The sequence below is a fragment of the Podarcis erhardii genome, assembly GCF_964252035.2.
Source record: "Podarcis erhardii genome assembly, chromosome: 5".
NCBI classification, from domain to species: domain Eukaryota; kingdom Metazoa; phylum Chordata; class Lepidosauria; order Squamata; family Lacertidae; genus Podarcis; species Podarcis erhardii.
In genome coordinates, this window is record NC_138509.1 from 66,988,640 (window position 1) to 67,005,738 (window position 17,099).

Consider the following 17,099-nt stretch of genomic DNA (forward strand, 5'->3'; position numbering starts at 1 on the left):
ACTGCAAATTCTGTAAATGCACGATAGTTCCACTTTACAAAGTTCCCATTAAGCGCCTCAGCGCTCCTCTGTACTTTTGCTTTTGATCTTGTAAGCAGTATCGGGAGACGGACTTCCTTTTACTCGTCACCCGTTTTCAAACCCGGAAAAAGGATATTTAAAGTCCAAATTGTAGTTCACTTTACTCACGGGTATGTTGCTTGCCAAATTGATGTTCACAGGAAGAAAGGTCGACGCTCATCAGCAGCAGCTGCGCGGCTTCGCCTCCCGCAGAAAGAGCGATGAACTCACAGCGCCGCTCCCCCTTTCGCGCTCCGGAGCCCCTTACGGGGTCCCTTCCGCACTTCTGGGGAAGTTCCTGGCGCCCGCCGAGTCCCACGGCCACGGGCTCCCTCTGCCCGTGGTTTTTTCAAGCGGGTCGTCGCTATGCCGCAGCGAACGACCCTTTTCTGCGGAGCCCCTCTTCAGACGACGAAGAGGACCGCCATCGCTGTTTCGCGCCGCCTCCGGAAGTCCCAAATGAAACTGGTCTTAAAGATATACTCTCTATAGCATCTTTGCATATAAAGCTATATTTGGCTTGAACTATAGTCTTTCCTGGGAATAATGATTGGTGATTGAGAGGGTGGAGCTTTTATGCTGCCCCCAGGACATTGTATGCTGGACATTTGGAAGGAGAATTTGGAATAATTAATGTTAATGTACAACATGATACCCATTATAGGGGTGAGAGTTGTTCTATTTATTATTATGCGTGTATATATTTGATAGAGATAGATGATAGATAGACAGATGATAGATCTTACCCACAAAACCTAGGAAAGTATCTAAAGCAATCGAAAAAGTGTTGATAAACTATCTGATGTGTATGTTTCCATGGCATCTGTCTAAATGTAAAGGGTTCACAATTAAATTGTACTTGTCAGTCACAAAATTATTCACTGTGACTTGGAGTCAGGAAAAATGGAGGATGGAGTTTGTAACAGATGCCAGAGCAGATGCCTGTATTATAACAGTATATTTTAATCAGCTGGAAGTATGCATATTTTTCTACTTTGGAGGAGGATGGGAAGGGGAGGTAAGCCTACTGTTGCATACAGCAGACGTTTTCAAAACTGTTGCAGTGAAATTCTTCTGTCAAGAAAAAGACACCTGTATATGCTTCTCTAGGGGACACTGAGCTAATACAAGGACAGAAAAGTCCTGCTGCTCGTAGGACAATGAAAACTAAAAAGTTATTTCCAACTAAGCAATTGGCCTCTATCCAGAGATTGTGCTTAAATCCCATTTTAACACCCCCCCCCCCCAGATAATCCCTACATGAATAAAAAGTGCAATACATGAAACTATTATAAAACAGTGGTACCTCAGGTTATGAACTTAATTCGTTCCGGAAGTCCATTCTTAACCCGAAACCGTTCTTAACCTGAGGCGCGCTTTCGCTAATGGGGCCTCCCGCTGCCACCGTGCCACCTGTGTGCTATTTCTGTTCTCAACCTGAGGTACTACTTCCGGGTTAGCGGAGTTTGTAACCCAAAGCGTTTGTAACCTGAAGCATTTGTAACCCGAAGTACCACTGTAAAGCAAAAGGATTATATGGCTATTGACTGGAATTTATGGGTGCTATTCATCTAAGTTTTACTCAGATACGGTTCATTAAAATTAATGAACTTGCCTAAGTTAGTCTAAGGGATGCAGGTGGTGCTGTGGGTTAAACCACAGAGCCTAGGACTTGCCGATCATAAGGTCGGCGGTTCGAATCTCCGCGACAGGGTGAGCTCCCGTTGCTCAGTCCCTGCTCCTGCCAACCTAGCAGTTTGAAAGCACGACAAAGTGCAAGTAGATAAATAGGTACTGCTCCGGCGGGAAGGTAAGCAGCATTTCCATGCGCTGCTCTGGTTCGCCAGAAGTGGCATAGTCATGCGGCCACATGACCCGAAAGCTATACGCCGGCTCCCTCGGCCAGTAAAGCGAGATGAGTGGCGCAACCCCAGAGTCGTCTGCAACTGGACCTAATGGTCAGGGGTCCCTTTACCTTTAAGTTAGTCTACTACAGTGGTACCTCAGGTTAAGAACTTAATTTGTTCTGGAGGTCTGTTCTTAACCTGAAACTGTTCTTAACCTGCCTGAAGCGCCACTTTAGCTAATGGGGCCTCCTGCTGCTGCTGCGCTGCAAAGTTCTTAACCCGAGGTACTATTTCTGGGTTAGTGGAATCTGTAACCTGAAGCTTATGTAACCTGAAGCGTAGGTAACCCGAGGTACCACTGTATATATTTTGGGAAGTCTTCTATGCATTTGGATACATCTCAAGATATCATAACCAAATTTTGCTCTTCTGTTGTATCACAGTTTAGTATGGTATCCCAGATTAAGTCCTGTTGAAATCAGCAGGACAAGTTCATCACAACAAATAACTCCCATTGCATTTCTTGCAATGGTGCTTTCTTGAGATATAACGGGACTTTTCTTCAGAAGTGGTGATGGAGCTTTAGCAAAATGAGTTCCAGGGTTGTGATACAGCCATTGGGAACACCTTCCTCTGTGCTCTCATTGTGTTTAATTTGGTAGGCTATTGCTGTAGGCAAGCATCCCTGTTTGGTTGATCTGAAGAATGAAGATGAAATGTAAGTGTGGATGAAGTCCCTAAAGTATATAGTCTCTAAATGGATGTAGCGCTGAAGCCATTTGGAATGTTACAGCTTGGGGCCATTTTTTTTGGAATTGCAGACAAGACAAGAGAGAGCCAGTGCAAAGATTTAATGAAGATGCAACAATGGGAACAGACTGTCACATTCTGCAAAAGCTGAACATTCTAGGCAGTCATCAATGGCAGCCCCAAACTGAGCACTGGAGCAAGTTAGTCTTGAGGGTATGAAGGCACAAATGATTATCTCCAGGGTTGCAACCAGGAGTATGCAGTAGGGAATCTAGGAAAACGCCAAGGATTAAATTTAATAAACACACAGGGCCTGGAGTGGGCTGCTTGCCCATTGCAATGTGTGTCTCTTGCACAAGATCTTCCACCTAAAATAAACATTGGAATCTTTCACATAATGGGTTGGATCAGAACTAGTTTAGATTGGGAAAGGTTTATGGAAAACTGATTTGAAATTCTTGGCATGTTGTAAGCCGAAAGAAAATTATATGAAAATGATGTACCGTTTGTATTTGACTCCTAGTAAGCTTGCAAAAATGTATAAGACAAGTGCAAATATCTGCTGCAAATGTAAAGAAAATGAAGGCACCTTCTATCATATGTGGTGGATGTGTAATAAAAGCTTTCTGGGAAATGATATATAATGAATTGGGGGGAAATGTTTAAAATATCTTTTGTCAAAAAACAACAACACCTATTTCAAAGGACCAGAGAAGACTTTTTATGTATGCGACAAGGGCTGCATGGATGGAAAGAAGACGAAGTCCCTACCAGAGAGGAATGGCAAACTAAGCTGCTGGATTATGCTAAAATGGCAAAACTGACTGGAAAGCTCAGGAACCAAGAAGACCAAAACTTCAATAAAGAATGGGAAAAAATTATAATTTATTTAGGAGAACACTGTAAGCAGATGAAAACCTTAGCAGGATTGCAATAGCACTTGTAAGGTAGCAAATATTATGGACAAAAATGGAGAGACATAAAATATGAACTACACAATAATATGCAGTTGAAAAGGATGACAATAGGACCCATGGAGGGGAAGATGGGAAGTCCAGAGATTCAGGGAAATCTGTAAACATGGATATGTAATTGGTATTGTTATAATTCTATATTTGTAAACTTAAATAAAAAATATTATTATTATTTTTAAAAAAGAACTTGTTCCCTGCATTCTGTTCCCTGTAACCTCACTTCTCGCAGTCAGAGAACTGCCAGAAGGCCCTTGGCACGGGACCTCAGTGTCCAGACTGAACAATGGGGGTGGAAATGCTCCTTCAGGTATACAGGACAAAGGCCTTTTAGGGCTTTAAAGGTCAGCACCAACACTTTGAATTGTGCTTGGAAATTGTGCTCATGACTTGCCAATAGCTGGACTGGCTAAGGATTCAGTGCATCCTTGGCCAGCTCAGGTCCAGCCCTCTCTGCCATGCAAAAACACACAAAATTAAAACTACTTTCCAAATTCACCATAGAGTTCGATTGCAAAATTCAATATACCTGCCGTTCATCCTCGGATCTTAAGAGAAATGTTTCTTTTAAAAAGCCTTTGTATTGGCCTGCCGCCTGAAGAGAAAATGGGGAGAGTGCCCCATGACAAAGCCTTCTCTTGTTGCCACCCCACTGAGGGACCTCATGGTCACAGCAGTTGTTAATGTGGTTCCCCCAGATGTTATTGGACTCCAACTCCCCTCAGCCCCAGCCAGCATGGCCCATGGTCAAGGATAATGGGAGTTGTGATATAACATTAGAAGTGTCCCGGGTTAACTGCCACCGAGATAGATAGATGATGATAGATAGAAGATAGATAGATAGATAGATAGATAGATAGATAGATAGATGATAGATAGATAGATAGATAGATAGATAGATAGATAGATAGATAGATGATAGATAATAGATAGATGATAGATAGATAGATAGATAGATAGATAGATAGATAGATAGATAGATGATAGATAGATAGATAGATAGATAGATAGATAGATAGATAGATGATAGATAGATATAGATAGATAGATAATAGATAATAGATAGATGGATAGATAGATAGATAGATAGATGATAGATAGATAGATAGATAGATAGATAGATAGATAGATAGATAGATGATAGATAATAGATAGATGATAGATAGATAGATAGATAGATAGATAGATAGATAGATAGATAGATAGATAGATAGATGATAGATAGATAGATAGATGATAGATAGATAGATAGATAGATAGATAGATAGATAGATAGATAGATGATAGATAGATATAGATAGATAGATAATAGATAATAGATAGATGGATGGATGGATAGATAGATAGATAGATAGATAGATAGATAGATAGATAGATAGATAGATATAGATAGATGATAGATATCCCACAAATGAGTCACTCTGTGCTTAAAAAAAATAAATTGCATGGCTTGGGACTAGTGGGAGTCTTTCTAGATTTTAAAGAAAAGGGCATGACTAAGAATTTGACTGGCTTGCAGCTAGAGAGAGCGGCACATCAAAGGACTAAGTCTCCCTGTCCTTTATTCTATCAGCGGCATTGATGCTTCTTCTCATATTTGATGAGTCAGGTCTTACGAACTGACCTCTGCCAAGGATGGGGGAGGAAAAGGCAAGGAACCATATGTGCTGGCGAAAGGAGCGAAAAATATAACTTGCAGTGTTGCTTTAGTATGTTTGATGATTAAAAAATAATGACCTTCAAGAGCTTTTGTATTCTTCCAGAAGAAAGCTCAAATTTTTCCATATACAGTTGTGCCTTGGTTTTCAAACAGCTTAGATCTCGAACGTTTTGGCTCCCGAACGCCACAAGCCCAGAAGTGACTGTTCCGGTTTGCAAACTATTTTTGGAAGCTGAACGTCCGACGGGGCTTCCATGGCTTCCAATTGGCTGCGGGAGCTTCCTGCAGCCAATCAGAAGCCACGCTTTGGTTTCCAAACGTTTTGGAAGTCAAACGGACTTCCGGAAGGGAATCTGTTTGACTTCCATGGTACGACTTCACAGTTGTTAATGAATTTGCACAAATGAGTCCCCCTACTGCTTAGAAAGAAAAGCCAAAGAGACCCAGCTGGCCTGTTTCCTATAATATGCAGAGGGTGTCATATTTAAAAATACAGTGCAATTAGCAGCACATCACAATGCAGCCCACATGGGTGAAACTGCCAGGCCTTGACTATGTAGAACCTTACAATGTATGGCTCCGGCTATACAATTACCCTAGAGAGAAATCTAGCTCTAGGCATCCAGTGACACTTCACTATAGATTTTTAGAACAGAATCATAGGATTTTAGAGATGGAAGGTAAGGTACTTCGGAGGTCATCTAGTTCAACCTCCTTCTCAGGCAGGAATTTTTAACTATAGCCAGTATGGGGAACCTTTAGCCCTCCAGATTCTGCTGAACTGCATTAGCTACGCTTGCTGAGGCTGATGGGAGTTGTAGTCCAGCAAAATCTGAAGAGCCAAAGCTCTCCCAGACCTGAACTACAGCATCACTAACAGATGTTGTCTACCTTCTGCTTAAAGGTAATGTAGCCAAGCATAAAGTGATGCATGTTGGGGCAAAAAATAGATATATCTTTATTTCACATATATGGTCATGGAGCCTGAGCAGGCAGTGACTGAGACCTTCGGATTGTAGTAGATGGCTTGATGAAACTGCTGTCCCAGTGGGTGGCAGCTGTGGAAAAGGCAAATTCCATGCCAGGGATCAGTAGGAAATGAACTGAAAACAAACCTGCCTACATCATCATGCAGTTATACAGATCTATTGTTGTTGGGACCTGCCTGTCTCGGAAGACAATTATGTGACTTCCGAGCCAAGGAGGTAAGTTACTATGCTGCCCTTAGAAGACATCTGAAAGGCATCCCATTAAAGTCTTTTAATGTTTAATATTTTTCTATGATTTTATATATGTTGGAAGCCACCCAGAGTGGCTGGAGCAACTCCGTCAGATGGGTAGGGTATAACGAATTATTATTATTATTATTATTATTATTATTATTATTATTATTTCCCTGTTTTCATCAGAGAAATATTAGAGGGTGTGCAATTGCAACTTTATGCAGTTGGGGAATGAATAAATAAATAAATGGAGAGCGGAGGGAGTCTATCATTCCCCACTCTCAATTTATTTATTTATTTATTTTCCCCACCTACTCATGCAGCAGGTTTTCCTTCCTTACTGGGCTGTGGGAAAGTCATGGGCCGTCCCACAACCTTCCCAGAGCCCAGTAAGCAGCCCTCTGCCTTGCAGCCCTCTGTGGTTCTGGGGGTTCCTGACTTGGTGTGATTTTGCCTTTGAATGCAGACCCCAGAAACCAAACTCTATGTAAGTAGCAGGCCTACTGCATTTCAAGTGCTAAGCCTGCTTTAGGCTTGCACAAGGGCTTACACACATCCAGAGGAACAGGTCCAGATCAATCCCTGCTATTAAAATTTGGGAGTAAGATAAAATAAACAAGTCCCACTGGAATTAATTCTTTTACATGCAGCTGAAGCAATAAATATGTACGCACTGGCAAAAGGCAAAAAAAAAAAAAAATGTATGTGTCCTAAGCATCTGATAGCAACATTTTGGTTTCAACAAATTATAATTCTGTTTCACAAAGTGATGTGGTTAGTTGAAATGGGCATTGTCCCTTACAGGCTCCTGGGCTTGTCAATGAATTATATTGTTTAATTTATGTATTCACTGGATTGAATCACCAGTTGCATAGAATATGGGGTGTTTGGAGTTTAATTGGATTATCTCCTAATATAATTACATTTGCTGATTATAAATAATGATTAAAAACACTCTTAGGAATACTATAAATACCATATTCAGGAATAATTTAATGATCACAGGTAGCCCTTGTATATTTACAGTGTGTTGTTCGTGTAATGACTTTAGTTGTTGTTCATTTTCTTCTTTAACTGTGTTCTATTACTCTTTTTCATTTTTTTTATTGTTTATCCTTATTTTAATAATAATAACAGTGGAAAATGAAAGAACTGTTATGCGGAACTGTATAACAGTGTATCAGAGTACATTTTGATTGCTTCTGAAATCAATTCCTGAATTCCCGAGTAAGAAATATAAAACAGTTTCTTTCCTTTTTTTGGAAATAGTCTTGCCAGTCTGGGCTGCTTTATCTTTTTCCAAATGGGTATATGCATCTCTCAAGGTAACTTTGAAAAGATTGACGTCGTGCTAACCTTGAACAAAAACATTCCTTACCCTGTATGGCTTAGAGTTTTCACTTGGGGAGATAAATGGATATGGGTGATAATGGAAAGGCACCCACTGTTGAATATTATTGTTATTATTTTAAGAGCTCCCAGAGCGGATAAATGACACAATAAGCACTGACCAGTTACTTGTGTCACAGATAAATGGATTGAGAGTAACTATTTTCCTGCAAAATACCATTGATACTTCCCTTTTAAAAAAAGCTTCCTCATGAAGCGATTGGAACATCTATCTTCAATGACATTGCTCTGCCTTGTGGAATCCAAAAAAGGAGAGTCCACTTTCCTCCATTTTCTGTGAACCCTTCTCACCAAAAAGCTACATTTCTGACAGGTAATCTATTTCCCTGTTTTCCCTGTTCTGCCAATGGCTGTCATTTGTTGGAATTGCTATGAATCAAAATGATTCTGTTTTCGTAAGACCAATTCACACTGAATATTCATATGTTGATCGGATGTAAAGACCATGCAGCTGGAATTAAGTGACTTAAATTAAAGAACTAAGAAGAACCCTGCTGGACCAGACCAAAAGCCCATGTAGTCTATTAATTTGTTCCCACTGTGGTCAATATTCAGAACATGAGCACAATAACCCTCTCTCCACGTGATTCCCAACAACCAGTATTCATCACTGCCCTAGAATATGCTGTACCCAAGTTGTTCAGGGTTTGTATATTAATACAATACCCTTGACCAGGCTTCCTCAACCTTGGCCCTCCAGATGTTTTGAGACTACAGTTCCCATCATCCCCGACCACTGGTCCTGCTAACTAGGGATCATGGGAGTTGTAGGCCAAAAACATCTGGAGGGCTGAGGTTGAGGAAGCCTGCCATTGACCCTGGCTGGGCATCACATTGGCACCCAGTGCAGATCTTTCAGCAGAGGCGTCTCATGCTATCAGCCATCTCTACCCATCATCAGTCCAGATACTGCATTCTCCATTAACTGGAGCTTCTGGTCCAAGGGCAGCTCCAGTTCAATGTCACTAATGCATGGGTTGCACTGACTATCATGATCCAAAGATGGCCATAGCTGGCATACAAGACAAAGGTGATAAAAGACCTGGGTCTCTAATAACAAAGATGGATCACATGGATTTTGTTTGAAACTGAGGGACACAAGAGAAGGGAACAGTTGATGTTCCATCTTTTATTGAGTTGTACAGCTTGTGGCATTATCCTGTAATAATATGATCCATCATCCTCATGCCTAGAAACTCTGTGGAAACAACCCTTCGCTTTCAATAGCTTTCTGTTTCCTCACAATAATGTATGGCAAATATTAGATGTGGTGTTTACCTTGTATCTGCACTGTATTATTTGGACAGTGTCTTCTAAAACACAGAGAAGTTCAGGAATGCTGAAGACTAAACAGTATATTTATTTCCAGTGTGCTTTAAGAAGAAGGCCACCTGTAATCATTGTTCCAAGTTGCACGAGAAACAATAAAATAAAATAAAATAAAAAATAGCCACTGCAGTTTATACATGCAAGTATTTGTACTTGTTTAATGACCTCGTTGGATCAAGAATGTAATCATTAACTCTCTGCTATGTAAACCTCCTGAGTAACCAAGATTAGCCAGTACCCACAGCTCTCTGCCATTACCCCTTGCAACACCAGCAAATATTAGCAAATCAGCACCATTACTAGATATTAAAATATTCAGTGCTAACATAGATGTGGTGCATATTATGCATTTGTGGGGGAAGCGTTATACTGGAATATATTTGGAGTACGTGTTTATTAAACGAAAAGTTCAGCAAAAAGTAACTCAGAATATTTCCTTGCTCATGGATTAATTTGAAACTCTGGGAGGAAGCAAACACAGTTTTACAATATTACCTGCAAGCATTGTTGTTAGACTGACGAGCCTGCAATTGCTACAAAAGTATAACTGCTTCAACACTAGCTGTTGTTAATACAACTGACAACCTAACCTGCTCATTATGTCTTTATGGAAGTTGGTATGATCAAAAGCACAACTTGCATATACAGAGGGTTTGTGCTTTATAGATCTTGACAGGAAGGCAAAAAGTCAGGGGACTTTTTCATATAAAAAAACCCCCAATTATGTTATGTTCCTCAACAGGACATTTTGTGGAGATATGACAGCTGAGAAGCAATAATAGTGTTAATCTGAATAAACCAGTTCACAACTGAGTAATAAAAATGATGGTGAATATATATATTTTCTTCTATCTTTCGCTGTCAAAAATACTGTAAACAGCGTAATCTGTGAAGTATTTCAGCCATGATTCTTTAGCTGCTCCTGGTTCAACATGGAAATGCACTACATGTGAGTGAAAAAGGCTATATTGTGTCCTTAGGCTTATACCATAGATCAGTTTGCACAGAAGTGTGCAGAATCTGGATGTCGAGTCACATATATTTCACTCCAGAAGTCCACATTCTATTTATCAGCTAGAATTCAGGAGGCTGGATAAGAATGGAAAACAGAAAAAGTGCTCGTTGTTTTTATAAAAAAGAGGCTGAGGAGAATCTGTAGATTACACTGGGCAACAATTTTTTACTTTTTGAATGTTGTCTAGATTTCTACAACTGATTTAGGGTATTTTTGCACAGCTGAATCAGGAAATGGCATCCGTTTCTCTCCATCAGGTCAGGTTTACTGTAAACTGAATGGTGGGCATTGATAAAGGTAAGTACACATAAATTGCATGTTGCTTCACCATTTTTCAAACTTCAGGGCTTGAACTTCCGTTTCTTGGAACTCCTGGAATGCTCAGTGGCAGGGAGGTATCTCTTCAGAGTCCAACAGTAGTCAGCCATCATGACTGCGTCCCAGCAACCCTGATACCTGGTCTCCATCTCTTTCATGTCCTGATGGAATCTCTCCCCCTGCTGGTCACTCATTGAACCCAGGTTCTCAGGAAACCAGTCCATATGTGAAAATAGGTAGTGCATCTTGACGCTCATGTTGCAGCCCAGGTTTCTGAAAGCAGTCAGCATGTTGTTGACAAGTTCTGCGTAGTTTCTGGCCTTATTGTTGCCAAGAAAGTTCTTCACTACCAGCACAAATGCCTTCCACGCTTCCAGTTCCACTTCGTTCATTGAGTTTCCAAACTCTGGATCTCTGATGAGCTGACGGATCTGAGGACCGTCAAAGATGCCAGCTTTCAACTTCTCCATGGTCAATCCTGGAAAAGCCTGGCACAAGTAAGTGAAGCAGTCACCATCCTTGTCCAGAGCCTTGGTGAACTGCTTGATTAAGCCGAGCTTGATGTGCAGTGGTGGGAAGAGTATTCTGTCTCTGTCCACCAGAGGGTCGTTGATGACGTTCCTTTCTTTGCAAGACACCAATTCCTCCCGCACAGGCCAGTCCTTCTTCGTGTAATGCTGAGCACGGTCCCTACTATCCCACATGCACAGAAAACATGGGTACATGGTGAAGCCAGACTGTTGTCCCAACAAAAAGTTCACCATCTTCAGGTCAACACAAATAAACCACTTATGCTGATCGTAACCAATTTTCTCCAGCACATACTTCACCACTTCATAGTTCTCCTTCAGTGTAGTCGAGTGAGCCTGGGGTACAGAGGCAAACCGGTTGCCGTTGTGTAGCAGAACACATTTCAGTGATCGCTTGCTGCTGTCAATGAACAGTCTCCAATCTTTGGGTTCGTACTGTGGCACTCCAAGCTTGAGCAGAAGCTGCGCAATATCTGCACAGTACACCAAGTCCTTCTCTTCCGAGAAAAAACGGAGGTACTCTTGATGCCTGTTGCGAAAGAAGCTGATTTGAGCACTGTCAGAGAGGAGGTTTTTTCCTTTCAATCTGGATGCCAACAGTTCGGCAGAGTCCTTTGACAAGCTGAGGTTGCAAACTAGATCATTCAACTCCTTTTGGGAAAATGGATGTGGAGCATCATCTTCAAGAACCACTTCTTCTTCTTCATGTCCTTCAACACTGGAGGCATCTTCGTCACTAATGTCAGGAAGTTCTCCTTAGATAGGCACTGGAATTTCATCACAATGAGCTACAGGACGACGTGCTGATTGAAGATCAGGATACTTCGTGGGGCGGCTGCCCCATTAACTTAGTTTTGATCCCCCAACTTAATGTTATGCCTCACCAATTTATGGAAGATTTCGAGGTTTTATGACTTCAAACTGATCCCTTTTCAACATAATCACCCAGAACTATTGGACCTGAATACTTCTTGTCATTAAAATAATAATTTCCAATCAAAACAATTATTTGACATGGCATTTTACCCCCACCAACGTCTTCTAAAATGCTCCACACAAGCGTAAAGGTAAAGGTAAAGGTACCCCTGCCCGTATGGGCCAGTCTTGACAGACTCTGGGGTTGGTGCGCCCATCTCACTCGAGAGGCCAGGGGCCAGCGCTGTCCGGAGACACTTCCGGGTCACGTGGCCAGCGTGACAAAGCTGCATCTGGTGAGCCAGCACAGCACACGGAAATGCTGTTTACCTTCCCGCCAGTAAGCAGTCCCTATTTATCTACTTGCACTTAAGGGTGCTTTCGAACTGCTTGGTTGGCAGGCGCTGGGACCGAGCAGCGGGAACGCACCCCGCTGCGGGGATTCGAACCGCCGACCTTTCGATCGGCAAGCCCTAGGCGCTGAGGCTTTTACCCACAGCGCCACCCGCGTCCCGCCACACAAGCGTACATGTGAACAAAAACATTAAAAAATGACATGTGGCCATAGCTCAAAAACTTGACCTGATTGAGCAAAACCAATGTGATTTTTGGATTCAGCGCATCAGATTCATCCTAAATCAACTGAAAAAATGCAGACAACAAATTTGTTGTTGACCAGTGTTATCTGTAAACATACAGATTCTACATGAATCTTGCAGATAAATTGCTGACAATTCATCTTTGTGTTTTGTGAGTAGAAGGTGAATACATCATATTAAACATAGATGTTCAGACTGGACATTGTTTCTCATATTCAAAGCAGTAACATTGATTTGCTTATTAAATTTATATCCTGTTCTTTCCCCCTAAAGGAGCCCAGAGTGGCAAAGAACATGAGATGGAAAAAAATAAACACACATTTATATCAACTTTAAAACATCTCAAAAGGAATTCCAACACAGATGCAGAATGGGAAAGTTCTCAGCCTAAAAGAGGAAGGTTTCCAGTGGCTACACTGTCCTGTTTTAATGTATGCCACCTTGAGGTCCTTGGAGAAAAAGAGGGCTATAAATCAATTAAATACAGAAATGCTCATTTAGGGCCAATCATACTGCTTTGGAGGCTGATTTTGCCTCCTTTCATCTGAAGTGATGAACTATTGATGTTGTGAAGTAGTTGTCATCGGAATAATCTGAATGCTCTGTAGCATGAGCTCCTTTTGACAGTTTTATTGTTGGAATGGCTTCCTGCAAATTTACAGAAAGGTAAAGGACCCCTGGATTGTTAAGTCCAGTCGAATTCGACTGTGGGGTGCGGCTCTCATCTCTGCTTACAGGCTGAGGGAGCCGGCATTTGTCTGCAGACAGCATTCCAGGTCATGTTGTCAGCATGACTAAACTGCTTCTGGCACAACAGGAAACTGTGATGGAAACCAGAGCGCACGGAAACACCGTTTACCTTCCTGCCACAGCAGTACCTATTTATCTACTTGCACTGGTATGCTTTCGAACTGGGACAGGAGCTGGGACAGTGCAACAGGAGCTCACCCCATCATGCAGAATCTTACAATCGGCAAGCCCAAGAGGGTCAGTGGTTTAGACCACAGTGCCACCCATGTCCATGCAAATTTACAGAGCAACTTGTTGATCAACCAAACTATTCAGCCACTAGAGTGGCATGTGATGAAGCACGCCGTGTTCAAAACATCCAAATATCCACGTGGCATGAAAGCTGATGTTGCACTCATCGTGCTGCTTCTCATGAGATCAACTTACAAAAACACTGGATGCTCTGAGAGTGTCAGTGCGAAATATTATCTTCTTTTTTTATTAAATAATTTTTATTCATTTTCCAATAAAAATCTTCCAATTATGAACAAACCCAATCAAATCGTATCAAATCACATACAATATTACCAATTATATATTCCAAATTCAAATAATTTCAAAAGGGGGACTCAGACTCCTGGGTTTCGGAGATAATGTCTTTTATTTATTTTCTACTTTCTTTAGTGCCAAATATAATCTTGACCAAATAAAATCATGGCAACTAGCAGACCAGTTGGTGGTTTTTGCTGTATGCAATCCAAGGAAAGTATACACTCAAGAAAAATGGAAGATTCCCAGAAACATCACTCGCCATTTTACTTCAGTGCTGTATGAAAGTGTCTGAATTATAACTCTCACGTTGTTTTTTGCCCATTAAAACTTACTGGAAGGAAAAGAAGGTCTAACCAAACAACTGAGTTGCTTTCTTTTTAGTACTCCAAAAGTGTCTGCTTCTTTAGTTAGAAAGTGGCTGCTCATGTTTGTACAAAGCCTGTCATACATTTTAAAGCCAAATCCTTGGCATTTCCCTGGGGAGATCCTATACCTCTTTGACTACTCACTGTTCCATTTCCTTGTCATGGAGCCACAATATTCTCAGCCAACAAGATAAGTGGGTTGTCAAAGGAGCAGGACTTCATTATGTAATGTTGGATTTTCATAGTTTGAAATACAGGGCAAATTGTCAGACTGTGTCAGTGAGTGCTTCTCCTTCACAGCCACCATTTGTTATTTGGGAGCGGTTATTTAGAAAACAGTTCCCATTTCCCCCAACTATTGTTATCAACCCTTTCCCTATACCACAGCGAGTTTTTATTTACCTGTTTGTTCAAAAATATGTAGATGACCGGATTGTAGACCGTGCTACTCTTTGCAAGGATGGAAGGAATGATGCTGGCAGAGGCGGTAACCAGGCCGGGCTTCCCAAATGTCGCTATCAGGGCCACGATGCCATAAGGTAGCCAGCAGAGAAGAAAGCAGATGACCATCACAACCACCATGATCAGCACCCGTTGCTCTCTGGTTTGTGCCATCCCTTTGGTGACTCCGCTCACCTGAAATAGAAGAAGCACATTGGATGATGTCCCGCTAGAGCAGAAAGAAAACAGTCATAGACTCATAGAATTGTAGAGTGGGAAGGGACTCCAGGGCTCAGTGGAAGTCCAAGTGAGCCACCTTCGCAAAGCCTTGTTGACACTCCTTCGCGTTGGTGGGCACAGGTACAAACTGTCCTTACACATGTACAACTGTTTGTTTGGAAGAATGTACCCTGTGCAGCTCAAGTACAGTGGTATCTTGGTTCTCAAACTCCTTGGTACTCAAACACCTCAGTTCCCAAACACCAAAAACCTGGAAGTGTTCCTGTTTTCAAATGTTTTTTGGAAGCAGAATGTCCAATGCGGCTGTCAGCTATTGTTTCCAGGGCACCTGCACCAGTCAGAAGCTGTGCTTTGGTTTTCGAACATTTTGGAAGTCAAACGGACTTCCGAAATGGATAAAGTTTGGCGCTTTTGTTTTTGATATATATTTTGCGTTTTTGTTTTTGAGGCATTTTTGGTTAATTTGTTTTTGTGACTGTGTGGAACCCAGTTCAGCTATTTATTGATTGATTGATTGATTGATTGATTGATTGTGTGACTGCAGAAATCGATAAAAGCCCCCAACAACCCAAACAATAACTATCATCAGTGCAGGTAAGATTTTTTTTTTAAAATCATCTACAATACTGTCTTATTTATTTTATAGTACAGTGCATTGATTATTGCTTTCATTTTATGGATCAATGGTCTCGATAGATAGTAAAATTCATGTTAAATTGCTGTTTTAGGGGTTGTTTTTTAAAGTCTGGAACGAATTAATCCGTTTTGTATTACTTTCTATGGGAAAGTACACCTTGGTTTGGAACGGACTTCTGGAACAGATTAGGTTTGAGAACCAAGGTGCCACAGTACTGCATTTGTATAAACAGGAGGTTGTTATGGACCCCCAATACCACACTGATTTTGGTGTTTGCAGCAAAAAGCAAAAGAACTAAAGTAAACATGGTGCTGAAGTAAGCAGAAAGGCTTGAACCTCTCCACCCAACCCAGCACCCTGATGAGGATTCACATTGCCCTCTCCATAGGCATCAGATCCATCATTTTGTAAGTAGGGAGGGGTAATCACTTCTCTTCAGCCAATGTGCACAGATCAGCTAAGGAGCAAGAGTGTACTTGTGTGTAGTGTGCACAAGTGTCTTGTATATGAGGTGGAGTGGGTGGGGTGACCTCACTAGCACTAGTCTGCAGCCCTCAGTAGGTTGCCCAAGAGTGAATGATGCCCTTGGTAGTGGATGCTGGTTTTTAGGGCAAATGGGGCACTGCCCCGGCAACCTCAGCCTGCCCTCAGCCTGTTCCACCTACCTGCCCACCTTGTTGCTTACAATCAGTCATGGGGGGGGGGGGTTTATGGGCTCTGACTCCACCTACTGTTGGTCTTCCTGCCTTCTGCCCTACCATTCTCAATCATCAGCAGCCACCACCACTGGTGTTTGGGCCAAAAGCAAGATTAGCCACCCCTGATGTGGAGGCAAATCTTGCATACCAAGATATAATAGTGAGACATAACAGTGAACAAAAGACTGTGATCTTGTACTATCTGCTATTCCCTGTCATGTCAATTTCCTGCCAACAGGGGGGGGGGGGAATCAGACTTTGAAGAGCAAAGACCTTACAAATACATTACAATTCACCCAGTTGGCATTATCACAGCTAAACAGTCCCTAGTAAATATTGGCCTGGATGTTTGAACTCCAGCTGCTCTGAAATGGTGTTTGTTATCTGATCATTAAAAAAAAAAAAATTCAACATGAACCCAGCATACTCTTTCCATCACAATTGGCCCAACAGTGCAAGAGACATTTGAACCACAGATTAATTTAATAACTCTCATAATTTAAATAAAAGCTTCATTTTCTGTTTTTTGTTTTTGTTTTTTGGTTGTAGAGCACAGAGGCCTTGCTGCAACAGTTTTAAAGCTGTGAGCAATTATTAACTCAATTAGGCTGGCTTTCTCTGTCTGGCAGGCCAGAGTATAATTTGCAGCTGCCATTATTTGGAAGTGAGAGTAATTTGTGCCAAATTTTGTCTGAATGTATTTTTCAGCGATTAGGCAAAGAGTCACAGAGAGCAATTATTGACTCTGCAGGACCAGAGGCACACTGGGGACTACCCCACCCCACCCCCAGCTAAATACTTTTTCTTAAA

General features: G+C 41.6%; 1 protein-coding gene across 1 annotated transcript in view; it reads right to left on the bottom strand.

Moving 5' to 3' along the window:
* LOC309341784 (vertebrate ancient opsin-like) overlaps positions 1 to 17,099 on the bottom strand; it is a 105,275-nt gene that overhangs the window by 28,861 nt on the left and 59,315 nt on the right. Inside the window, exon 3 of the mRNA XM_081861619.1 lies at positions 14,676 to 14,909. Within this exon, the coding sequence (XP_081717745.1) occupies positions 14,676 to 14,909 (234 nt within the window). The remainder of the gene's footprint in view (positions 1 to 14,675; positions 14,910 to 17,099) is intronic.